At 53.2% G+C, this 23,738-nt stretch overlaps 10 protein-coding genes across 10 annotated transcripts; 6 read left to right on the top strand and 4 right to left on the bottom strand.

Annotated features, from left to right (window-relative positions):
• Window positions 1–1,545: 1,545 nt before the first annotated feature.
• Window positions 1,546–4,081, top strand: P168DRAFT_229697 (Ras GTPase activating protein IRA2; the record flags this gene model as incomplete). Its single annotated transcript, XM_024833198.1, has 4 exons — window positions 1,546–1,747; window positions 1,801–1,934; window positions 1,994–3,836; window positions 3,921–4,081. 4 exons carry the CDS (start codon window positions 1,546–1,548, stop codon window positions 4,079–4,081), a joined length of 2,340 nt encoding a protein of 779 aa, XP_024696830.1.
• A 90-nt stretch (window positions 4,082–4,171) lies between these two features.
• Window positions 4,172–5,091, top strand: P168DRAFT_12051 (uncharacterized protein). Its single transcript, XM_024832616.1, has one exon. It carries the CDS (start codon window positions 4,261–4,263, stop codon window positions 4,759–4,761), a length of 501 nt encoding a protein of 166 aa, XP_024696829.1. The 5' UTR covers window positions 4,172–4,260; the 3' UTR covers window positions 4,762–5,091.
• Window positions 5,092–5,792: 701 nt separating this feature from the next.
• P168DRAFT_228825 (SEC14 family lipid-binding protein) lies at window positions 5,793–6,990 on the top strand (the record flags this gene model as incomplete). Its single annotated transcript, XM_024833157.1, has 3 exons — window positions 5,793–6,010; window positions 6,165–6,288; window positions 6,361–6,990. The coding sequence occupies 3 exons, from the start codon at window positions 5,793–5,795 to the stop codon at window positions 6,988–6,990; spliced, it is 972 nt and encodes a 323-aa protein (XP_024696828.1).
• Window positions 6,991–7,073: 83 nt separating this feature from the next.
• On the top strand, window positions 7,074–7,442 carry P168DRAFT_12032 (uncharacterized protein). The gene has a single exon (XM_024832615.1). It carries the CDS (start codon window positions 7,157–7,159, stop codon window positions 7,385–7,387), a length of 231 nt encoding a protein of 76 aa, XP_024696827.1. The 5' UTR covers window positions 7,074–7,156; the 3' UTR covers window positions 7,388–7,442.
• Window positions 7,443–7,734: 292 nt separating this feature from the next.
• P168DRAFT_308322 (uncharacterized protein) lies at window positions 7,735–8,965 on the bottom strand. Its single transcript, XM_024839184.1, has 2 exons — window positions 8,699–8,965; window positions 7,735–8,616 (listed from the first exon to the last, which is right to left on the bottom strand). Exons 1-2 carry the CDS (start codon window positions 8,867–8,869, stop codon window positions 7,897–7,899), a joined length of 891 nt encoding a protein of 296 aa, XP_024696826.1. The 5' UTR covers window positions 8,870–8,965; the 3' UTR covers window positions 7,735–7,896.
• Window positions 8,966–9,128: 163 nt separating this feature from the next.
• On the top strand, window positions 9,129–13,992 carry P168DRAFT_308319 (uncharacterized protein). The gene is made up of 4 exons (XM_024839183.1): window positions 9,129–10,353; window positions 10,418–10,800; window positions 11,131–11,782; window positions 11,813–13,992. Exons 1-4 carry the CDS (start codon window positions 9,274–9,276, stop codon window positions 13,799–13,801), a joined length of 4,104 nt encoding a protein of 1,367 aa, XP_024696825.1. The 5' UTR covers window positions 9,129–9,273; the 3' UTR covers window positions 13,802–13,992.
• Window positions 13,993–14,185: 193 nt separating this feature from the next.
• P168DRAFT_246611 (peptide alpha-N-acetyltransferase MAK3) lies at window positions 14,186–15,114 on the bottom strand. The gene is made up of 2 exons (XM_024834048.1): window positions 14,669–15,114; window positions 14,186–14,569 (listed from the first exon to the last, which is right to left on the bottom strand). Exons 1-2 carry the CDS (start codon window positions 15,026–15,028, stop codon window positions 14,300–14,302), a joined length of 630 nt encoding a protein of 209 aa, XP_024696824.1. The 5' UTR covers window positions 15,029–15,114; the 3' UTR covers window positions 14,186–14,299.
• Window positions 15,115–15,255: 141 nt separating this feature from the next.
• P168DRAFT_246608 (phospholipid:diacylglycerol acyltransferase) lies at window positions 15,256–17,567 on the top strand. The gene is made up of 3 exons (XM_024834047.1): window positions 15,256–15,682; window positions 15,752–17,159; window positions 17,249–17,567. The coding sequence occupies exons 1-3, from the start codon at window positions 15,365–15,367 to the stop codon at window positions 17,386–17,388; spliced, it is 1,866 nt and encodes a 621-aa protein (XP_024696823.1). The 5' UTR covers window positions 15,256–15,364; the 3' UTR covers window positions 17,389–17,567.
• Window positions 17,568–17,774: 207 nt separating this feature from the next.
• P168DRAFT_12018 (uncharacterized protein) lies at window positions 17,775–18,828 on the bottom strand. The gene has a single exon (XM_024832614.1). The coding sequence runs from the start codon at window positions 18,602–18,604 to the stop codon at window positions 18,050–18,052; it is 555 nt and encodes a 184-aa protein (XP_024696822.1). The 5' UTR covers window positions 18,605–18,828; the 3' UTR covers window positions 17,775–18,049.
• Window positions 18,829–18,980: 152 nt separating this feature from the next.
• Window positions 18,981–20,356, bottom strand: P168DRAFT_230312 (phosphatase PAP2 family protein; the record flags this gene model as incomplete). Its single annotated transcript, XM_024833228.1, has 2 exons — window positions 18,981–19,875; window positions 19,935–20,356. 2 exons carry the CDS (start codon window positions 20,354–20,356, stop codon window positions 18,981–18,983), a joined length of 1,317 nt encoding a protein of 438 aa, XP_024696821.1.
• Window positions 20,357–23,738: the final 3,382 nt, after the last annotated feature.

The raw sequence follows: 23,738 nt of genomic DNA, 5'->3' as shown, positions 1-23,738 counted from the left end.
CGGATCAATGGATCATTCCTGACCCCATCATTGAACAAAAAAAATAACAAAAAAGGGACAAATGAATTGGTTCAGGTACAGGGATTGATTGCCTGTTGGGTCCGTCCTCTAGTGGGGAAACCCAGTATCTATCCCGTTGGTCAACCGCCTGTTAAGATCCACGCACAGGATTTAGGGTCACGGTCCTCTCTCTGTTCATAGAATGGGGTCTTCGTATATTGAAAGGAAGGATGGTAGATAGCAATGAGGGAAAAGAAAGAAAGTCAAATCTAGATGTAGCCTCGTGGTCGAGTCCAGCGCCCTGGGTCCCGAAAGAGTCGATACTTGGTTCGATTCAACGTTAAGGGTACCGATACGGATACGAACCAGATACAGAGAGACAGTAGAATAATGCAATGCAAGTCACGGAGACCACTGTATCTCCACTCCCACCGGCCCCTAAAGCATCTCCCCCTCTCTTGCTTGCTTTTTTCTTATTTATTTTGATTTTGATTTTGATTATATTGATTATTATTTTATTTCCTATCCTTTTTCCCTTTTTTATGATTTGATTTTATTTTTTACTCCTGCCACATTATTCTCAATCAGGAACCATTATCATTTCCATTCTCCTTCCCCTCCTCTGGTTCCCTGATATTCAGTATTATTATCACCATCGTCATTAATAATAAAATTACCCTCCTTTTTTTTTTTTTTTCCCTGAACCAAACTAAATAGATTGACTTTATTCTCCTTATTGATTGCTTGTATCGCTTTCCTGATCGTCATATATTATTCTTATTATATTGTTATCATTGGGTTGGAGTATCCTGTGGATGCTAGTGTCCTTGATTTACAGTACCGTACTTTTCCGTACCTGAATCTCCTGCCTCCCCTCTGCGCATCTATTAACCCGTCCTTGCCTTGCGCTCCCTGCTTTTGCTGCCTGCAAATTCCTCCTCCATCCATCTTCTCTCCCCAAAGGTTCCTTTCGACCTCTCACCACCCCCCCCCGTTGACTCGGAGATATACGACCTATCCATAACAAGTCTCCCCTCGTTCGCCAACCCGGAGACTATTCGAGTCGCGCGCCCTGTCGGTTCACTCGACCCCTCGCTCGCATTTTCGGTGGACTGGTTCTTCCCCTTTCCATCGGTCGACCTGACGCAACTCGCGACTTTCCCCCATTCCGACCCGTCGCCCTTTAATTGCCTGTCAGTTGAGCAAAGACTGACGCCATTGGCCACGTCTCTCCTTTGAATTGTCTCCCGGCCACACATAATTCTTGCGCGCGCGATTAGGGGGCTCCTTAGCTCGTCAATTTCCGCGGAAATTCGTGAGAGCGCAGATTCAACTCAAATGAGCATCCTTCCGCACGCCTGAGACCCAGCGCCCAGTCCCCGTTCCCCCCCCCCCCATCCATCGAGGACTGTCTATATACAACCGAGGAGGTGGGATCTTTGTTGCTGTCGACCCCGGTGGCCAGTCGCGCGACAAAGTCCATATCACGCTCGCGTGCGTCTACCGACTTCATTCGAATCGACGTGCCTTCCTTTCATTCCCATAATGTCCGTTGCCACTATGTTGCAACCTTCCAGAAATTCGACGTCCTCCTCTTCCTCCTTCCAGCCCGTCACACGCCAGAACACCATGTCGTCCCATGACACTCGTTCGTTTCGCCAGTCCAAGCGGCTGTCCGTCACGGCGCTATACCTGTCGATGTCCGCTAAGGACAGAGACTTGGAGATCTCAGATGACTTGGCGAGAGGTGGGTTTTGGCTTCCAACTTGCGTCCGGGAGATCGTGCTAATCCGGTAACAGCCCAAAAATACCTGCGAGAATTAAAATCCAAGATCTCGTCCCAGTCCAAGAAGAACTTCGTCCTCGAGAAAGATGTCCGATATCTGGATTCGCGGATAGCCCTGCTGATTCAAAACCGGATGGCCCTGGAAGAGGTAATCTAATTCGAGCTTTCCTTTCCTCTGTCGTGACCGTCCCGCTCACCCATCTCCAGCAAAACGAAGTCGCCAGCCACATCGATGATGCCATCGACCCCCAGGAGGGCTTCTTCCCTAACGACGACAAGACCCAGAAATACGGCAATCTCCTTTTCCTCCTCCAGTCGGAGCCGCGCCATATCGCCCACCTGTGTCGATTGGTGTCCATGTCCGAAATCGACTCCCTACTCCAGACCGTCATGTTCACCATCTACGGAAACCAGTACGAGAGCCGCGAGGAGCACCTGCTGCTCACCATGTTCCAGTCCGTCCTTACCTATCAGTTTGACAACACCCCCGAATACTCGTCCCTGCTGCGCCAGAACACCCCGGTCTCCCGGATGATGACCACCTACACCCGCCGTGGTCCCGGCCAAAGTTACCTGAAGCAGGTTCTGGCCGACCAGATTAACTCCCTGATCGATCTGCGCGACGTCGATCTGGAGATCAACCCCCTCAAGGTGTACGAGAGCATGATAAGGCAGATTGAAGAAGAAACCGGCACGATCCCCGATTACCTGGCCCGCTCGGTCACCGCAGAGACGGCCGAGGAAAATGCACAGGTTCAGGCCATCATCAAACCCCGGTTGAAGATGCTGATGGACATCGCCAATGCGTTCATTTCGACGATCATCAACTTCGTGGACGAGACCCCGTACGGGATCCGGTGGATCTGCAAGCAGATCCGCAGCCTGTCCCGACGCAAGTACCCGGATGCGCAAGACCATACGATTTGTACTTTGATCGGTGGTTTCTTCTTCCTGCGCTTCATCAACCCGGCCATTGTCACCCCGCGATCGTACATGCTGATCGATGCGACCCCCACCGAGAAGCCGCGCCGGACCCTGACGCTGATCGCCAAGATGATCCAGAACTTGGCCAACAAGCCGTCTTATGCCAAGGAGCCCTACATGTCCAAGCTCCAGCCCTTCATCGAGCAGAACAAGGAGCGAGTCAACAAGTTCTTGCTGGATCTGTGCGAAGTACAGGACTTCTACGAGAGCCTGGAGATGGACAACTACGTGGCTCTCTCCAAACGGGATCTCGAGTTGCAGATCACCCTGAACGAGATGTACTCCACTCACGGCCTGCTGGAGAAACACAGCCTGGCCCTGGCCCAGGACCAGCACTCGCATCTGCACGAACTCCTCCAGGAGCTGGGCACTGCGCCTGCGCAGGTCCCGCGTAAGGAGAACCGCACCATCACGGTGCCCTTGTTTAGCCGGTGGGAAACCGCCCTGGATGATTTCACCGCCGCCCTGGATATCACCCAGGAGGAGGTGTTCTTCATGGAGGCGAAATCGACCTTTGTCCAGATTCTGCGGTCGTTGCCGCCGAACACATCGGTGGCCCGCCGGCCGCTGCGACTCGACCGCATTGCCGAGGCGGCGGCGACCTTGAAGAATGACGCCGTGATGGTGCGCAAGGGCATCCGGACCATGGAGCTCCTCAGCCAGCTGCAGGAGATGGGCGTCATCGACCGGTCAGACGAGTTCAGTCTGCTGCGGGACGAAGTGGAGCAGGAACTGGTACACCTCGGCTCGCTGAAGGAGAAGGTGCTGACGGAGACCAAGAAGCTCGAGGAGGTCTTCAACACGATCCGCGATCACAACGCGTATCTCGTGGGACAGCTGGAGACGTACAAGTCCTATCTGCACAACGTCCGCAGCCAGTCCGAAGGCAAGTCGCGGAAGCAGCAGAAGCACCAAGAGCTGGGCCCCTACAAATTCACCCACCAGCAGCTGGAGAAGGAGGGGGTGATCCGACGGAGTAACGTACCGGAGAACCGACGCGCCAACATCTACTTTATGTTCAAGAGTCCCCTGCCGGGCACATTTGTCATTAGCCTGCATTACAAAGGTGAACCATTACTCCCGATGCGGATCCTCGGCCGGCATCTTGCCGAGTCCCTTTCTGGACTCTATACTGACAAAATGTCAATAGGACGGAGCCGGGGGCTGCTCGAGCTGGACCTGAAGCTGGATGATCTGCTGGAAATGCAAAAGGACAACCTCGTGGATCTAGATCTGGAGTACGTCCAATTTAACGTGACCAAGGTCCTGACGCTCCTGAACAAGCGATTCGCCCGCAAGAAGGGATGGTAAGCCGGTGTTGCTCCGGGACAGGCTGCCCTTCCTTTCCCCTTACGACGTATATGATGCGGAGCGACCGGCCCGATGACGATGATTCCCCGAGTTGCCAGCTCCCAGGGGGTTTGATGGAGTGAGGAGGATCCGGCCCTGATCTGCTCCCCACGTTGCCACCTGACGACCCCTGTGGCGGGATGGGTGATCCGTTTGATGATATGGAGATGGATGCATGTTTTTCTTTCTCCTTTTTCCTGTTTCCTCTTTTTTCCTTTCTCTCTCTCTTTCCTTGTTTGTTTTGTTCTTGTTTTCTGTTTTTATACTTGACGGTTTCCCCCGGCGGGCTCCGTCGGGCCGGGGGAGTGGGGCGGGATGTGAGCTGTCGGGTGGATCTGAACCGCCACATACGCCCCCATGACTTGTTTCTATTGTGTTGCATATCGACGTGTCGCTACCAGGGGAGGAGGAGTGTAATATGGCGAGGCAGATGGCCGAGTTCTTCTCGACTCCGATGGGGACGGGGAATGAGACCTCGCTGGTTCGAGGATCGATCGCCCCGAGTTCTTGTCACCGGATTGGGAGGATTTGGTCTCTCCTTGTGCAGGATACCTGGCGACGGTGATACCCGGTTGAATGATTTATCTTATTTCTATCTATTTCTTTGCCCCCTATCCTCCTCTCTTTATGTTGTTGCGTGAGTTTTGGCGGGCGAATTTGATGATTCTTTTTTCCTGTCTTGTTTGTGATACTTCCAAGTCCCGACGCCCTCTGCACCGTTCTGCTGTTTTCCCTTTTGATTTTTGATTTTTGATTTTTTTTTTTGCCTCTGTTTCTCAAGATGTAATTATATGTGGTATGGGATCCCTACAGACCGGAAGATGGTGGATGAGGGGGTTCCATCAATGAGATGCTCATTGTCATGGTGTTTTGAGCAACACGGACAGTTGCCATTGACTTGATGTAGTGGAAGTTGGTGGAACGGACGATTATTTAATACTAATTTTAATCATGGCAGTGACGATTTGACATCTTGAATTGATTTCCATTCCAATCTTGTAGTCGTGTCCTAGTCGGGAGTAGATGCGAGTAATTAGTCGTGCTGATCTTCCACCCAAACCAGTTGACCAGTTGACCAGTTGACCCTGAGAGCTGGAAGCAGAAAGGATCATACCTGTTCGTTTTTGAATAGGAGACTACATGAGAGGAGGTTCATAGGAATCTGTCCAGTTCCCCTTTTATCCTTCTTCTTTTGCTTCTTATAAAGGATTAATTAATTGAAGGAGATATTGGTACAGAAAAGACCAACTGTATAGATCACACCGCCCTAACGCAACGGCAACAAACACTCTTCTGTTTCCGTCCCGGCTTGACCGTCTTCTCTTCTTCTTCTCCTTCTTCTTCCCTTCTTTAACTTAAACTCAACTAGTAAGTCGATCCCTCCATTTCTGCTCTTCTTTTTTTTTATTTCCCCCTTGCTTCACTCTTTCTCCTGAGGATTAACTCCTAGAGATTTCCTCCAATTATCTCTCCCCCTGTCATCTCTGACATTCATCTCCCCCCTCTCCCCACTTCTTCCCCCCTCCCGTCACCTCGCAATTTCGCCTCCACACCCAAAACAACTTTCGCCCCCCCTAGAACTGCAACTCTTCCTCTCCCTCGCCTTCTTGATTCTCCCAGTCTCTACCGTACACCCAGTTTCTAATTGTCGCAGCACATAAAATCAGTCACCATGTCGACCCCGTCCAAGTACGACGACTATGACTTCCCGACCACCGCGCCGGAGTCTCAGCCCGGCCACCCTGGCCACACCACCCCCGAGCAGGACGCAAAGGTCGTCCAGCTCCGCTCGGAGCTGGAGCAGATGGGTTTTACGGAGCGGTTGGACACGCTCACCCTGTTGCGTTTCCTGAGAGCTCGCAAGTTCGATGTCGCTGCTGCGAAGACTATGTATGTTTGTCCGGGAGGCTGGTCTGTCCTACGGGGGTGGAGGGGTGCGGTCATCCATTGGGAGATGACTGTACCGTTCCGAACCCGCTGGAGACTCGGTCTCTTCTCCTGTATGGCTGATGCCGAGTTCATGTGCTAATAATCTCCTGTCTAGGTTCGTCAACTGCGAGGAGTGGCGAAAGAACTTCGGCACCGATGATCTGGTCCGTACCTTCGACTACCAGGAGAAGCCCGATGTTTTCAAGTACTACCCCCAGTACTACCACCGGACGGATAAGGTATGTTTACACTCTGGCGGTCCAATGAAACTAGACTGGTTGGACAGAACTGACGAGAGGGTCCTGAAATAGGACGGACGACCGGTGTACATCGAGAAGCTGGGCAAGATCGACCTCAACGCCATGTACAAGATCACCACCGCTGAGCGCATGCTGCAGAACCTCGTCACGGAGTATGAGAAGCTGGCGGACCCCCGCCTGCCCGCCTGCTCGCGCAAGGCCGGCAAGCTCCTGGAGACGTGCTGCACCGTCATGGACCTGAAGGGCGTGGGCATCACCAGCGTGCCCTCGGTGTACTCGTACGTCAAGCAGGCGTCGGATATCTCGCAGAACTACTACCCCGAGCGGTTGGGCAAGCTGTACCTGATCAACGCCCCCTGGGGCTTCAGCAGCGTTTTCAGCGTCGTCAAGGGCTTCTTGGACCCCGTGACGGTCAGCAAGATCCACGTCCTCGGCTCCGGCTACAAGTCGGAGCTGCTGGCCCAGGTGCCCGCCGAGAACCTCCCCAAGGAGTTCGGTGGCAGCTGCGCCTGTGAGGGTGGCTGTGAGTTGAGCGACATGGGCCCGTGGAAGGAGGCCGAGTGGACCAAGGAGCCCAAGTGGGCGACCCCCAAGGCGGCCCCAGCTGTGGCCCAGAGCGAAGAGCCGGCTGTGGAGAAGAAGGAGCCTGAGGCGCAGGAGGCGCCTCAGCCCACCGCATAGATATATATCTCTTTCTAAACCTTTAACTATTTTCTAATTATTTTTCTTCATTTTTTATCTTTCCCTATCTTTGGGTTTCTCGTCTATCCCCGTTCGTGCGTCATTTGGATTGGGAGATTTGGTGGAATCGAGGGACCAGCTACAAGGCTTGCATTGTGTTTCCTCCATGCTTACCATCCTCGATTCTCATTTCCCCGAAAGTCACATCAATCGATTCTCTCCAATCTCAGACGGCAACCATAGCTGTTTCCCCTTTTGTTCTATTTCTTATCTAAGCTTTTTTATCCCTTCCAGTCTTGCAGAATTTGGTTTTTTCCTTCCTTTCTGTTTATTTTTGGGTCGTTTCCGAGGAAGTCATTTAGAGGTTAACACAAGAACGCGGGGAGTACTTTTATAGAATGGTGGGAGAATGGATCATATCATATCATATACTTATGTCTATACACCAGTATGTTACGTTAGGTAGCAAAGGGGAGAGTAAGCGCTAAGAGTGGCATTTCGCTTTCTTAGGGTTGTTTGTTTGGCCTGGGGGAAGTGTTGTTGCTGCCAGGTGTATACCTATTGATGTTTGATTTGACTACTTCAATATGCAATTACATGTGCTAGGTATGTACCAGCTGTTCTCCGCTTGACACTTCCCCCAATGCAGTCATCATGTTTGCTGTATATTTAATATTTTGATCTATACTCAAGTAAGCTACCTACATAGCTAGCTATGCATGTAAGAATAATATTCACTCATCCCATTGAAATAATTGGTATCATAACATCCATATCCATCCATCCTGTCTGACCGACCTGCCTACCCAACGCCATAACACAAGAATCAATATAACCCAATAAACGCACAACCCCTAATAAGCTCATAAGAAAATCAAACAGAAAGAAGTAAGTAGAGAAAGAAAATCAAGGCTTCTCCACAACCTCCACAGCCCTCCCAGCCCGCTCGGCCTTCCCAACAGTCGACGACAACGCCGTCTGTGTGTCTTCTCCCTCGCCTTGGAGTCGGAGAAGCGTCCGCAGGGCGTCTTCGTATACTTCGGCCATTTCGCCAGAGCGCCAGCGTTCGGCTTCTTGGTCTGTGCCGAGGGGGATGTTGAGGGTTCGCTGTTGTGGTTGCTGTTGTTGGGACGGGGGTTTTCGCTGGGTGGGTTTTGTGTCTTCTGCGGGTTGGTCGGTGGAGTTGGAGTTGGTGTTGGGTTCTGCGTCGGGCATGTCGATGTCGGTGCGTGAGTTTTCCCCTTCGTTGTTATTGTTGCTTTCGCCATCGCCATTAACAGCCCGCCCCTCCCCACTCTCCCCCTTCTCATCAACACCACGCTCTACATCCCCATCCTCACCAAAAACACTATCATCCCCCTCAATCGCGCGCCGCAATTCCGCAGCGTAGTCCTCCGCCGCGCGCGCAGGCGCCTCCCGTCTCAGCTTCGCGACAGATGTAGTGAGCGCCTCCAGCTGCGCGTACAGCGACGTCACCCGCGCAGCGAGGTTCGCGTCGTAAGGCTCGTACTCGACTGTCTCCGTGGGGCCGGTGAATGCCGCGGGAAAGGGAAACTGCTCCGAGGAGGAGTCGAGGCCGTTGATGCTGATTGAGGTGGAGGCTGTTGAGAAGGTGCGAGTTATGAACTGTTGTTGGGTTTGTTTGTTAGTACTCTGCTTGTCCCCGCCACCACTCTTTTTCGGTAGTATGTGTAAAGATGGATTTTACCTCATCGACTAATTCCCGCACTCGCTCGCGCATAGGGTCCGGCTCATCGTCGCCGGTGGCTGACGGCGGGAGGTGGAGGTCGAGTTTCTGTCGCGAGAGCGAAACGGTGTTCGCGTGGAGGTAGGTGAGGTCTGCGGGGGATTGGAGCTCGATGCGGCGGTGCATGGCCATATTGAGCGCTGTAGGTGGCCTGGACGGCGTCGAGTGGGTGGGGGTATAAGTGGTGGTTGGTCTTCGACGCGTTTATGGACTGGAGTTCACTCGGTGAGGGGGAGGGAGAGTTGGATCTTCAACGGCTACTTCGCTGTGTGCCTGAGGCTGCAGGGTAAGATATGTGTGCCTCAGGCTGAAAGGCGGAGATCGCCCCGCGGAACAACGATGAATGTCATCATCGAGATGCTCGCGGTGTCTTCGTCACTTGTAATTATACTTGCGAGCTCCTAATTGGTTTCTGGGTCGTTTATTTGTGACTTCAATATATATATTTATAGTACCTGTATAGTCATTCTTCTGATATCGGTCCCTACCTGCGAAATGACCCCAAGGCAATGACCAAATAACCCCTGGTTGCGACCATGGACACCCCTAAGATCACCCTCCGCGATAACACCGCCCCGTTCCCTCGATACTCCGATAGCGAGGATCCCTCCCGAGTAACGACAAATCTATCGGGAGCGTCGTCAGGCCGGTGGACGAGACCTTCGGTCCGAAATTCTCTGAGAAAGCGAAGATACGCAAAGTGGCAGCCGCGCCGGCTGGGACTGGCCGACGACAGCGACACCGATCGTCGCGGGCCAGACCCCCAGGAACCGACCGAGTCCGACACCCAGCTGCAAATCACCACAGAAGACTCCCGCAGCACCCAGCCACTATTCCTCCAGCAAACCACCGAGTCCAACAATGTCGAAACGACCGACTTCGCCCCCACACCGCCAGAGCAAGCCAGCGCAGGCGCGGGCTCAGTCCAGGGATACTCGAGCGCCATCGCCGTGAAAACCGGCAGCACCCATAGCGAGCTGGACATCCTCTACGAAAACCAGCGCGGCTGGTTCTTCTTCGGCATCCCGCTCTACTCGCACAGCTCGCTGCTCAACCTGGACCCCAGCGCCTGGGTCACCCAGGACATGCGGTACAGCCCCGTCAACATCACCGACGCCCAGCCGCCGGATCCCAGCTGGGTCTGGGCCTGGCGCACATGGTACGTAGATATGTCGGGCGATGTCGACGAGCAGGGCTGGAAGTATTCCTTCTCGTTTTCCTCGTCCGCCTGGCACGGCACCCATCCGTGGTTTCACTCGTTTGTGCGTCGCCGTCGCTGGGTGCGTCTACGTACCAAGCGGGTTGCGGATAGGCGTCGGAGGGGGCGCACGGGGCTGGAGGCTGCTCATATGCTTAATGAGGATTACTTTACGATTCACTCGGCGCAGAAGACGGCCAAACGCGCGTCGAGCTCGGAGCCTACTTCTCGTGTGACGTCTGCTTATTTCAGTCAGGCTACAACGCATGAAGAAGAGGAGTCGCCGTTTGAGGAAATTGCCAATATCCCGACCTTGTTGGATGCGCTGAAAGCGGCTGTCGTTGATCGAGAGAAGATAGATGCCCTTGATCGGTTTATAGAGGATGGCGGCGAAGAACTGTACTATCTGGAGGAAAAGGTAAGCGCCTCTCACCCTTTGCTCTTGGTAGTAGTGTGGTGACATGCCCCTGACACAAATATAGGTTCCCGAAATCATGTCCACCTTCGTCTTCCAAATCTCTCGCTGGCGATTCCTCAACCATCTTACCCGCATCATCGACGATTTGTCCAAACAGATCTCCAAATCGGAAAGCACCGTGGAGACGGAAAAGCTCCAGAGGAAGCGCAATTACCTATCCAAGGCGAGTAAAATGATGCGACACCATCTGACAGGACCGGAAGTCTTCGATCCTCCGGACGGGGCAAGGTCCTCGGAAGACTTGCTGGATTTGACCCCACGGTCGGAAAGCAACAGCTTGCTGAAAAGGCATTCAAGAAGCATTCGGTTCAGGCCCATAGATGACGGCGGGGAAATCAAGGGTATTCCTGTGGCGGCGGAGGTTGGACGAGAAGGTCATATTTACCGGTATTCTTCTTGATTCGGCGACGTTTGACTGGGAAATGGCATTTTGGGTTGGGCATGGCGCATTGGGTGGTACTGTACTATAATAAGGACTAGGCGTGGTTTCTCATTTTTCCTCAATCAATTTTCTCGCACCATCAAATCTCTAATTAATAGAAAGATGGGCGTATATAAATGCAGCAATATGATGCTATACTCGCCACGGTCCTCGGTCACCGGAGTATCCATCGGGCCGATGCTCTGTCTTGTCCGCTCGGGAATCCCGCAATAATTTTGCAACGGCACCGCCTGCTTGTCCTCTCCCATTCATGACCACATTAACTACTTTCCAAGCTTGACTTCGCCCCTCCACACTATCCCTCCCCTCTCTCTCCCTCCCTCTCCCCCCCCTTCTCACCCGGCCTTTTCATGTGTTGACGGTCGGAGCCCGTCGTTCTCTATGTTCGCGCGTGGCTGCCCGCGTCTGGGGAGGCTTGATCTATCTGCCGTCTTGGACAGCGTCGCAGCTAACCCTGAAGAACCTCTCCTTTTCCTCTACCCGCGTTTGTCCTCGACGGCCTGGCAGCAGCGGAGATCGATCTCGCTTCGAACGGCCCATTCCACACCGACAGAACGCACATCTCGATCGGGGGGACTCGTGTCTCGTCCACCGCCGCGGAGGTCCTCGTTCGGGAGCTCGAAGAGACGATGGATTGCTTCCGGCACTGCTCTGGACGCGGACCCCGTACATGCGGCGAAACCGTCGCACCAGCAATCCCCTGCACCGACGAGCGCTGGAGGTAGCGGGAAAGAGATCCGGCAAGAACGCGAAGAACCCGACACAAAGAACCCCAATACTTCGGAGAAGAGGATCCCAAAATCAGGGAACTCGTCCCGTCGCCATGGAGGAAAGATAGAGAATAGGGAGCGTCAACCCGCATTCGACGCCTTTTCCGACTTTAAACCTGCCCCTCAACCCTCTCCGAACGAACTACAAAATCCTCGAGTACATGCCCTCAAAGACAATGTTCCCAAGAAATGGCTGCTTGGGCGGGAGAGACGCATGCTCCGGACAAGTGCGTCTAGGAACCCGGCCCCCAGCAGGCGTGCGCCCTTTAAGCAGCTTTCGGTGCAGGACCGGCGCAAGCTCCAATGGCGGTTGCGCATGAGCAGCGCCCAAGAAGACCGCAGTCCAACGGATGAATGGGAGCAGTGGTTGAAATTCCGGGATGTACTGGAACGGCAGCAGCAGGAATCTCGTATGTGGGCCAGGAAGGCCACCCGGCAGAAGGAACTGTTGGTGCCGGAGGAGACGGTAGCGCTGCTGGCCGGCGTGACGGAAATGCACACGGAAGAGAATATTTGGTATGTGCCGGTCCACAACGGATGCAAGGTGCATGTGTTACACCCGGCCGAAGGCGAAGGTCGACACCGCAAGGTGGTGCTCTCGGGTTCGGAGCGAGTCGTGGAGTTGGTTGGGGACCGCATTATGCGCGCCATCAGCCTGCAGGAAGGGGGAGATCCTCTAATTGATATCAGGAAGCCGGCGGTGCCGGTGCTCCCTTCCCGGTATCATTCCTCTCGCCGAAATGAAGAGGTGCCGCTCGTTCGCGGAGTGTGGGACTTTCAAACTGCTACGAAGAATCCGGTCCAGCTGGACTTGCTCCTGCCTATGTCAGAAGGGCTGACAACCGTGCGGGAGTTTGCAGAACACATAGACGAGTTGGTGTTGTCGAGTTCCCCGCCTCAGACTGTGGAGGACAGCACCAAGCCTGTCCCTCACAAACAACGAGTGCGGGATGCCTTACTGGAGCTCTTCCTTCGCGAAGCAAATCAAAGCCTGTACTCGACTGCCGCGTTGAACCGGGCGCTCACACACCTGCTGGAACATCAATACCTGGGCGCTGTCAGTACGATCTTCCTCCGAGCGGAACATGTCGCCACAGTCGACACCTTCAACATCATTCTCCGGGCGCTAGCCAGACGACAGGATACCCGACTCCTCAGCTACTTCATGCAGCTCATGGGCCGGATGAAAATCCAGCCTGACTCGTATACCTGGCTCGCCTTGTTCGACTGCCTGATCTCGACCAAGACCAGATCCAGTGCCTTCGAGTACATGCTCCAGAAGGGCTACCTCGCCCAACCCAAGGCGATGCGATCCGCGCTACAACTGACCATCCAAGACCTACTGACGGTCCACCTGGACAGCGGAAAGAGCGTGGACTCTTTCGTGAACACAGTGATTACCAATTACGCCGGCAATTGGGTGTCGCGATCGCTGGTCAGCCAGATGCTCAGCGTCTTCGTCCGGCGAAAAGACCACGCCGGCCTAGACCGCCTGCTGCAGATCTGCGTGGAGCAAGGCTTCGAGATCAACAACTCCGCCACCGTCAATCAGATCGCCCTGATGTTCCGTTCGCGCGTGTTCCTCGCGCTGCAGCGCGTCTACAAATGCATCACCGACACCCCGAACTTCAAGCGAGCATGGGAGCGGCTCTTCCTAACCGCCTACAAGAACCGCCACTACAACGTCTGCCGCGTACTGTGGCGGTACGCCTGCATGGACGGAGACATCACCGTCAAAATGCGACGCAGCGTCCTCGTCTCACTCGTACGGAACGTCTCTCTCAAGCGGGGCGAGGACCTGGCGACAGCATGGAACCTGAGCGCAGGCAAAGTCATCGTCGGACTCGACCTCCACCTCCCTAACTACCCCCTACGCGATCCTCTCCTGAAGCTCGTGCCCGCCGAGTTCCACGAAAACCCAGTCTCGTACCTCATGAGCGGATACGCCGCCGTCGGCGAAGACCGCCAACGACAGCTCGCCGCCGCGAACATGATGATCCAGCGAGACATCACCGTTGGACCGTGGTATCAGCCCAGCAAGCCGCTCGGCCTCATGCTGGAGGCGGCGGTGGTGCTGGATAAACGGCTGATGTCTGCTCCGAGGCCGACCGCGTGGCTTCTGCAGAATGCCATCCATGTGCCGGTTGAATTGCGGAAAGACGCCGCCCTGCCGTGAGCCTGTCCGTCCGTTTGTCTGTCTGTCTTGTTTATATATGATGGACGATGAGTATGGGCTTGGCGACGTACATTGTTGTGTACATATGTGTATAAATATTGCGTGCATCTCGTGGTGCGGTCTGCGGATCGCCTACCTGGTTGCATTTTCGTGTACTGTATATTTGATAGATACCATATAGACTACTCTCCGTTTTCTGTCCGGACCTGCGTATAGCAAACTGCCTTAGCGTACTGTCATACTCTGCCGAATAACCAATCGTCCATCGTCTTGAGTAAGTAAGTGTCAAACAAGCAAAATGAAGTAAAGAAAAAGAAATGAAAAAGTCATAAGGTCGTCTATTGTCTATATACCGTAGTAATCCCAGCCAATCAAATAATCATACCGGCATTGCATATGTAAGTCCTCTCACATATCATATCATATCATATTACACCCGTCCCACACCCCCAAAAACCCCGCATCAGTGAAAAAAAAAGAAAAGAAGAGAAAAGAAAATCACCGTCCATTCCCCTGCAGCAACGGCGGTGGCGCCGGCGCCGCAGGAACAGCAGCCGCGCCGGACATCTCAGGCCGCGCTTCGGCGGGCGCGGCGTAGGGGTCAAACGATGTGCGCATGTTGCCGACGCCTTCTTTGAGGTAGAGCACGAGGCGGTAGGCGGAGTTGCCGTTGAGGTAGTAGCGGTGTAGGCGCTTGCTGCGGAGGAAGCCGAGACGCTCGTAAAGTTTCATGGCGGCTGTGTTTGTGATTTCTGTCTCGAGGGCGATCTGTGGATTGATTTGATTGTATTAGCTTTTTCCTCCTCTGCTTTGGAATTTGCTGTTGGATAGTGAAGCTAAGATGGGTAAAAAGATCGGGGTATGCACCTCATCCGCATCTCTCGCAATCATAGCATCAATCGCCATGCGCACCAGCTTCGTCGCGATCCCGCGGCCGCGGTATTCCTCCCGCACGGCTAACATGGCGATATACCCGCGCATGGGCCCCCCGCGGTGCGGCTCTAGCTTGGAGACGACGACGCCGACGATGGGGTCCTCCGGGCGGGAGTCGTCGACGGTCATGAAGCACAGGTCGCCCCATTGGTAGAGAAAATAGCGGTAGACGTAGATGCTGTAGGGTTCGGAGAGGTCTTTGGAGATGAGCTGGCGCATGGCGGCTACGTATTCGTCTTCGCGGGAGGGTTCGTAGCGGATGTAGCGGAGGGGGGGTGGTTGGGGTTGCGACATTGTGAGGGGGGCATGGATGTTCTTTCGTTTTCTTCTTTGGTTTCTGTTCTGGTTGGGTGGATTGAGTGGGTTGAATTGGGTTGAATGGGTTGTTGGAGTTAGTTGGAGAGAGAAGAGCGGGGAGAAAGAGAAAGAAAGAAGCGAAGATGGAGATCATCAACATGTGATCTTGTCGACTCCTTCGCTTCGTCTCCTCCATTTTCCTCTCCTTTTTGCCTTCTTCCCCTTGGTCTTGTATGCTCTATACCCCCTTTCCATTTTCGTTAATTGTTTCTCCTTATTCCCCGTCCTGTTCCTCACTTTAATTACACACATTGTCAGACGTGTTCTCCATCCATGCTGCGCCGCCGCCCGGCCAAGGACGGCCAAGTCCCCTCGTCCGCACCCTCGGATCCAAACAGCAGCTCGTCCTCCTCGAACACCGTCACTCAAACCGTTGAAAAGAAGAAGGGTGACTCCTTTCTCACCAAGCCCCGCAGCAAACGGCGCAACAGTCTGATCTTCCTGCTGGGTGGGCTGTTCGGAATCCTGTTCGCCCTCTTCTTCGCCAGCCAGCAGGATGTGATTAGCTTGGACTCGTTACTGGACCTGAACCTGGACACTTTGATGGAAGCCATTCCCCAGGGGATTGTATGGGATGCGCGGGAATTCACGGTCGGTCTACAACTGGCCCCCAAACGGTGAATTGGTGGAGTCTTGCGTATTGACATGCGATGGCTACAGCAACATGAACGCGACGCCGTCAACTACGACCCTTTCTCCGTCGGGCTCCTACTCTCAGAACAGGGCATCAAGGCCAAACACCCCATCGTCATGATCCCCGGCGTGATCTCCACCGGCCTCGAGAGCTGGGGCACCGGCGACGCCTCGCGGCAGTACTTCCGCCGCCGGCTCTGGGGCAGCTGGACGATGATGCGCGCGCTGGTCCTCGACAAGGCGGAATGGAAGAACCACGTCATGCTGGACAAGAAATCAGGACTCGATCCCCCGGGGGTGAAGCTGCGGGCAGCGCAGGGGTTCGACGCGACGGATTTCTTCATCACGGGCTACTGGATCTGGAGCAAGATCCTCGAGAACCTCGCGACCATCGGCTACGACCCCACCAACGCCTTCACAGCCGCCTACGACTGGCGGCTATCGTACCCGAACCTCGAAACCCGCGACCAGTACTTCAGCCGCCTCAAGTCCTACATCGAGACCGCCGTGCGCGTCAACGGCGAAAAGGTCACCCTCACCTCGCACAGCATGGGCTCGCAGGTCGTCATGTACTTCTTCAAGTGGGTCGAGCACCCAGACCACGGCCAGGGCGGCAAAGACTGGGTCAACAAGCACATCGCCTCCTGGGTCAACATCAGCGGCTGCATGCTCGGCGCCGTCAAGGGCCTCACAGCCGTCCTATCCGGCGAGATGCGCGACACCGCCCAACTAAACGCCTTCGCCGTCTACGGCCTCGAGAAGTTCCTCTCCAAAGAAGAGCGCGCCGAGATCTTCCGCGCCATGCCCGGCATCTCCAGCATGCTGCCCAAAGGCGGCGAAGCCGTCTGGGGCAACTCAACCTGGGCACCCGACGACCAACCAGGCCAGCCCCTCACCTTCGGCAACCTGCTCAACTTCCGCGAAAGCAACTCCTCCTTCACAGCCAAGAACCTGACCACGCCCGAAAGCCTCGCCTACCTCATGGACCAAAGCGAGGACTGGTACCGCGAGCAAGTCCAAAACAGCTACTCGCACGGTGTCGCCCACACCACCCGCGAGATCGAAGCCAACGAGAACGACCCGCGCACATGGCTCAACCCGCTCGAAGCGCGCCTGCCCCTCGCGCCAGACATGAAAATCTACTGCTTCTACGGCGTCGGCAAGCCCACCGAGCGCAGCTACTTCTACCAGGAAGAGCGCGACCCGCTCGTCAACATGAACGTCAGCATCGACACGACCGTGTCCGTCCCCGACGGCGTCGACCGCGGCGTCGTCATGGGCGAGGGCGACGGCACCGTCAACCTCATCAGCACGGGCTACATGTGCGCCAAGGGGTGGCACATGAAGCGGTATAATCCGGCCGGTGTCAAGGTGAAGGTCTTTGAGATGCCGCATGAGCCGGATAGGTTTTCGCCTCGTGGTGGGCCTAATACTGGTATTCCCCCCCCCCCCCCCTCTCTCACCAACCCAAACAAACGAATAGTGCGTGATCAGTAAATAAATACTAACCCGGGAAATGTACAGGCGACCACGTCGACATCCTCGGCCGCGCCAGCCTCAACGACCTCGTCCTGCGCGTCGCAGGCGGCCAAGGCGACGATATCGAGGAGACCTTTGTCTCGAGGATTAAGGAGTATGCTGACCGGGTGCAGATTTTCGAGTAGACAGGTAGATAGACAGGCATATATCTAGTCTCGTCATCGATCTATCTACCTATCTACCTATCTACCTATCTAGCAATGGCTTTGATGGGTGGTAGGTATCCTTTGAGGGGGAGAGGGGTGCTTGGGCTCCTTGTATGTATGTACGTATGTAATTACTTATTGATTAATGACGAATAGAGATGATTGTTAGATCTTTTATTTTATTTTATACAGTGCTGAAACCCCTCAGTGGCGTATATTGGTTTGTTATGTTTGGATGATGATTGAGTGGAGGTGTGTGTATGGTAGATAAGTAGTCAAGGAAATCCTGGTACTTGTTTACTACTGTTTACTATGTACTCTACTGTTTACTGTTTACTGCCAAGCGCAAAATCACATCAAAGACACGCAAGTCTGATTCCAAGCATACACAATATAGCTAAACTACTATGTATAAAGTAAAAAAATAATGCTGATTTCAACAATGTTTCATTTCATAAGTCATAACGCTATCGGTTTAGAATTAAGAATAGCTACTATGGAAAAGAAAAAAAAAGTGTGTAAAAAAGGTGGAAAAGAGATGATGAGGAGGATTCCACCCGTCGTCAGATCAGACCCACATTCTTCAAGATCAATGAAATGTGGGATCTGTCTTCTGTCCATTCAGTCAATCTGAAGTGGGTCAGGAGATAGATGTGATTGAGTCCGACGGCTGAGCCGTGGGATGTCCGGACGGGTGGGTGGTCGTGGCGGTAGTGGTAGTGGTGATGGTGTAGGTGTTCCATAGTAGTGGGCCATTGATGAAGGCCGGTCGAAAGACGTAGGTGATACCCCCTTTTCCTTGATGTCGTCGGGACACTTGGTCCCTCGAATCCCATATGTTCCAGGACAAACAACTCGAACCCTCTATATGCCAAACCAAGCTCGTAAACCAAACCGTCCAAAGCATCCCCTTCCCCCTTCTAAATAAAGCACAGCGAGTGAGTGCATGCAAAAAGGGCGCCAAGATGATTTTTCCCGTTTCAACCAATCCCTGGCGCCGTGGTGTGAGCGATTGACACGAATGAAAAAGTAAAAAATGTTGGTAAAGATATATACCTGGTCGAGGAGAAGAGAAGAAAGTAAGAGTCTCGACCAGTGGTACAAAGCGAAGGTCCAGAGTCGGAAAAAAGCAGTGCGCCGGAATGCCCAGCGGAGGATACAAACGCATGTCTCCCACTGGGCATCCTCGGGGCATCCCCCAACCGCAGGACTGGATCAGTCCCAACGGTCGGTGGCGGCATTAAGATTATCGACGGAAATTCCGAGGTTGCGGGCCAAACAGCTCCCCGGGTTCGCGATGATGTATGCATGTACAGGAATGAAGTCGCGCAAAAATCAAAGGAGAATGCAACAACGGTGCAAGCCAGGCGAATCACCCCCTAGGGAGCATTATTAAGCCAGACAAGACCGGGTCGCGTATTAAAGATATATGTGTCGAAATCGGCTCGATGCAAAAAGAAACTCCAGCATGTCATCAGATGGTGTAACGCCGTCTCATAAATGGATGCAAAAAAGAAGAAAAGTAAAAGCGGGCCAAGGAAGATGCAAAAGGCGGCCGGTTTCCGAGTTGATCACGGACTTAGGTATCGTCCACTCTCGATATCACTGGCGGGAGAGGCCAGAGCGTCGCCCTCCCAGGAATAATGGTCATCGACGGGGCTGAGCGAGCCCGACGAGATCGAGGACGAGGAGCCGACCGTCCATTCGTCGCTGTCCACGTTCAAGCCAGCGCCAAAAGTAGCCAGGTCGTAGCCGTACTCGCGCGTCCGGTCGCCATACTCGACGTAGTCGTAGTCCCAGCGGAACATCTTGTCCGACTGCACGCGAGGCATAAAGCGAGTCTTGGCGAAGTAAAACGCGACCGTGGCCAGAAGACCGCCGCCGACCAGGTCGACCGCGTAGTGATGGGACAGGTACATGGTGGCCCACCACATCCAGAGGGTGTAGGTCACGAACAACGGCTTCAGGCGCGGGAACACCTGGCTCATGAACAATGCCGCCAGGGTGGAATCGGCCGCGTGCAGCGACGGGAACGCGCCAAAGACGACCGGGGACTGTCGGAAGCCGGAGGTGTACAGGTCGATGCCGAGCAGCTTGTCGATGCGAGCCAGGCCCGCCGGGTTGCCCTCCATCGAATAGTCGGCGGGAGCGAGCCCGTAGAGGTTCTCGTACCACGGAGGCGAGCAGGGGAACAGCAACTGGATCGTCACCGCGAACATGCTGATGTATCCGAACGTCCGGGCGAAGAGAGGCGTCGTGCCCGGAGGACCAAAGATAAACATGATCAGGGAGCAGACGAAGGGCGCGCCGTAGTGACAGAGGCCGTAGGGGATCCAGGCCAGGACGTCAAGCGCCGTGTTCTGATGAGCCGACAGGATGTTGCTGATATTGGCACCATAGAGGATGTTTTCCAGGGCCGGAAGCACACGGACCCAGATAGCCGGGCGCCACTCGCTAGGAACGAACCTACAACGATCGTTAGCATCGACGGTTTACTGTCAAGACCGTACCATGGATAGACTTACTGGCATGCGTAGAAAAAAAACAACCACCCCGCAATGGGGAGGAAGGGAAGAAAGAACTGGCGGGTGACGGGGAGTAGAAGGGAGAATATGTAGAGGGAGAAGATCCCCGTCTTCGCCAGGGGACCGGGCGCCTCGATCATGCTCAACGAGAAGATTCCAACAATCAACAGCAGCAAGTATTGGAAGTCGTAGAGCGTCCACCGGTGGCTCTGGAGGGATCGCAGCGTATCTACCGGCGAAAACGAGGTCTGCAGCGACGAGATGGACGAGGTGGGCGAGATCCTACTCCGCAGCTTGGACCGAAGCTTCCGTCGCATGCGATGCGGGACCAGCAGCTGGATGGAGCGCCATGGCACCTGGATCTGAAGTTTGCCGAATTGGTTCTGCGTGCGATCCTTCCACGAGGGAAGGTTGGAATTCATCTCTGCGGGGAGCTCTCCTCAGAGACTCGAGACAGATTCCTCAGCTGAATATGCTTCGTCCCGAGAATGACGAAATAGGGGGGCGAAGGGGAATTCCGAGTTGAAGACAGATGATGGAAGCGAGATCCCAGTTGACGATAAGGGGAGGGGGTGCGGAACCCAAGCGTCAACGTGACTCCTTGTCGACAAACAAAACGTTTCACTCGGTGGCAGCCAGTATGGGGTACTCTCCTTGCACACCGGAGAATTCTAGGCAAGAAGTATTTCGATGCAACAGGGATCGCGGGCTCCGGTCTCCGGCGGCCAAAACGAGGAGACAAAGGACTGGTCTGGAGATCGCGTTGCAAGGGCGATTCTGACGCAAGGCGGATAGCAAGGGCGATTGATTAGGGGAGACCAGGATAAGAGGCGCAATTTGACCACGGAGCCGGAGGGATGGTGGTAAGGGGGAAGTAAATGGAGGCGTAGGAAAAACAACCGAGAAAAGAGGAAATGAAGGGGAGAATTAGGTATGAAGTATGGGAGAAGAAAAGGAAGAGGAGAAGGGGAGAAGGAGAGAGAAGGAGATGAGATGAGATTGAGAGAGAGCGAGAGCGAGAGAGAGAGAGAGAGAGAGAGAGGCGCCTAGAGAGCCTAGAGACTAAGAGACTAGAGAGCCTTGACGGACTCTGGCGGGTACGTGGTATCCGTATGGTACGGCACCGCCGGGCAGGACAGCCCGTGTTTTGGTATTACCGTCTACTGTCGGTATTTTATGGTACCGCTAGTCTAAATCTAGTTACTCCAGCGATCCCGCTAGCCCGAAATAGGTGGATACCTGCCTGAGGCCTCGGGTCAACCACGGTCGTTTACATAAAATTCGGATGAAAAGATGAAGAACTAGTTAGTTACCTTAGTTGGGACAAAAGGAAGGAGAAAAAATTTTCACCAGACTCGGAATACGGCAACTATGAATTTAAACTACACAAAGATTAACTCCATCGGTGGGTAAAAGCCGACTTCCATTCATCAACAAAGCCAGTCAGATCAATACGAATGGCGGATGCAGCGGAAGTTCGGAGGCACGGAGTACTGGTTGTCTATAGGAAGGTACCTACATCGTACATATTCTGTAATCACATCGGTAGTTGGATGTACACACAAAAAGCAAAGAAATAAAAGATGAAAACAAAATAGATCATTTGAAAGGACATATCGGGCTCTCTCCGTCAGATGGAAAATCCGTCCAAGGTAAGTAAGTAAATCGAGGGGGATATGATTGCACCTCCTTAAAACACCTGGCAGTTGTCATTTCATGGAATGCATGATCAGCAGTCTGATTGGGGAGAAGCAACCCACCGGATATACAGACCAGCCAATGGGAAGCCGTGGATCTCCCGAACCAATTTCGCTTAATCCACAACGGTTGGACAGTCAGCAATGAACTAAGTTCCTCACAGGCCAAAGAAATCATCCGACCACGATGCGCCAAGCCCCACTGTCCCTGGATACTTCTCCTGAGTATTGAGTATCATGATTGATCTTATATCTGACCTAGGTATGAAGAAGAGTATATTTGGGGGGACAATTTACCTAACTAGATAGAGAAAGATATGTATATATAGTATATAGTATATATTATGATATTCAGAGGGGATTCAGGGCCAAAGGTACGCATAGGCATATCTTAACTATAGTAGTCTATCCCTTCAATGCCGAGCGGAATTACAAATCCCCTGAGCCTCGAGGTAAAAACCATATCACCCCTACCACGGTCCTTCTCACCTGCCACCTCTTCACCACGGTTCACCATTCAGATCTTCACCAGTAACCAGGGAAAGAGACCTAAGATTCTGTACATTGTACTCCGCAGTCTCAATCTCTACTCCCAGTGTGCTCAGTATGCAAGTTATGCGCCTGAAATTGGAATGGAAGCGCTTCTCCTCTTTCCCCCCAGCAATCACAATCGAGTCTTCCAGATCAGCGACTCCACCCCTCTGGTCGCATTGACAGGCCAACCAGTGGATTGATGGCGATGTGCAAGTCTATCAGGGATCTAAATCGTGTCTAGCACGGTCATCGACCTTGATTGGATACACGAGGGGGGAGGGGATCCTCTGCCCAGCCGCAAGTAAAAAAAAAAAATAATAATAAATAAATAATAAAGGAGGATGCATGTCAATAAGTAAGTAATCTGCTAGGTTGTTACGGTGTCATAACGGTATTCTATACCCAAGATCATGGTACAGAATACATTACAACGTATCTCCCCATACTTACCCACTTGGGTAGTTCTGTACTTACTTAAAAAGATCAAATGGATGGAAATGGATCACGGCAAGCCGCAACCCGCCCGGACAAGCTGATCATTTTACATCCGAAATTGACCAAATGTGAGCACTAGTCCTGCATAAATGGCACGACTGGTCATAACCATGCCACTTGCATGGGGATATCGTGCCAGCTCTTCTTTGTTCACCTCCCACGTTTACTCCCCTTTCATGTAATGAGGAATGAGATGTGATGTCATTCATTATCCCCTTACTTCTTGGGCATCGGGTTGGATTGTGTTAATATCATGGATTACTTCATCATCGGTTGTTTGTCTGTTGTCCTTGCCGAGTTACAAATCATCCATCATCTGACTAGTGTAGTAAAAAATTCTAAGAGAAAGCATAAATGAAAGCATAAATGAAAGGAAAAACCAACCAAAGAACTTCCTGATCGATCGCACTGGATCCAGTTAGTAGACGCCCCCAATACCCGATCCAAGGCAACAGCGTTGATCGGACTTCACAAGAAAAGAGCCAAGCCAAGAAACCCAAGTTACCTTACCTAGGACCGTGGAGGAGCTCTTTCTCCTCGGCATTCGAATCCGGTTCGAATCCTTTCTTCATGAAACATTCTCAATCATCAACCATGTAATCAATCATATCCATCTAATCCTTTCTTTCTTTCTTTCTTTCTTCTAATACAGAAAGACAAAGATAGTCATCTCGTATTCGATCAGCAATCCTCATTACGAGCTGCGCCTACTTTTCTCATCTCACTTCATTTCCTCTAGTTCTAGTTATTTGCCAGGACCCGCTTACTCATAGCTTCAACAAGACGAGCAATGCCCAGAAGTGGATCCCGCCAGGAAAAAAACGACCACTCGACCACCAGCATCAAAGGGCGAGGCGCTGAGCCTTGGAGATCACCAATCCAATCACCACCCCTTCTTCCATGTGAAGTGGAGACTACTCCCCTTCCCAATACGGGGGAAGTCATATACATGAGATACCTCGATCCTCCATCATCATCCTCCACCACGATCACGTAGGATTCTAGCTTACTGACTGTATCGATGAGCCCGAACGGACGGGTCTAGGTCTAACCTGTCAAATAAGTCCGCAGCGTTACA

The sequence above is a fragment of the Aspergillus campestris genome, assembly GCF_002847485.1.
Source record: "Aspergillus campestris IBT 28561 chromosome Unknown P168scaffold_1, whole genome shotgun sequence".
NCBI classification, from domain to species: domain Eukaryota; kingdom Fungi; phylum Ascomycota; class Eurotiomycetes; order Eurotiales; family Aspergillaceae; genus Aspergillus; species Aspergillus campestris.
The sequence above is the reverse complement of the archived record's forward strand: the minus strand, read 5'-3'. Positions and strand labels throughout refer to the sequence as shown.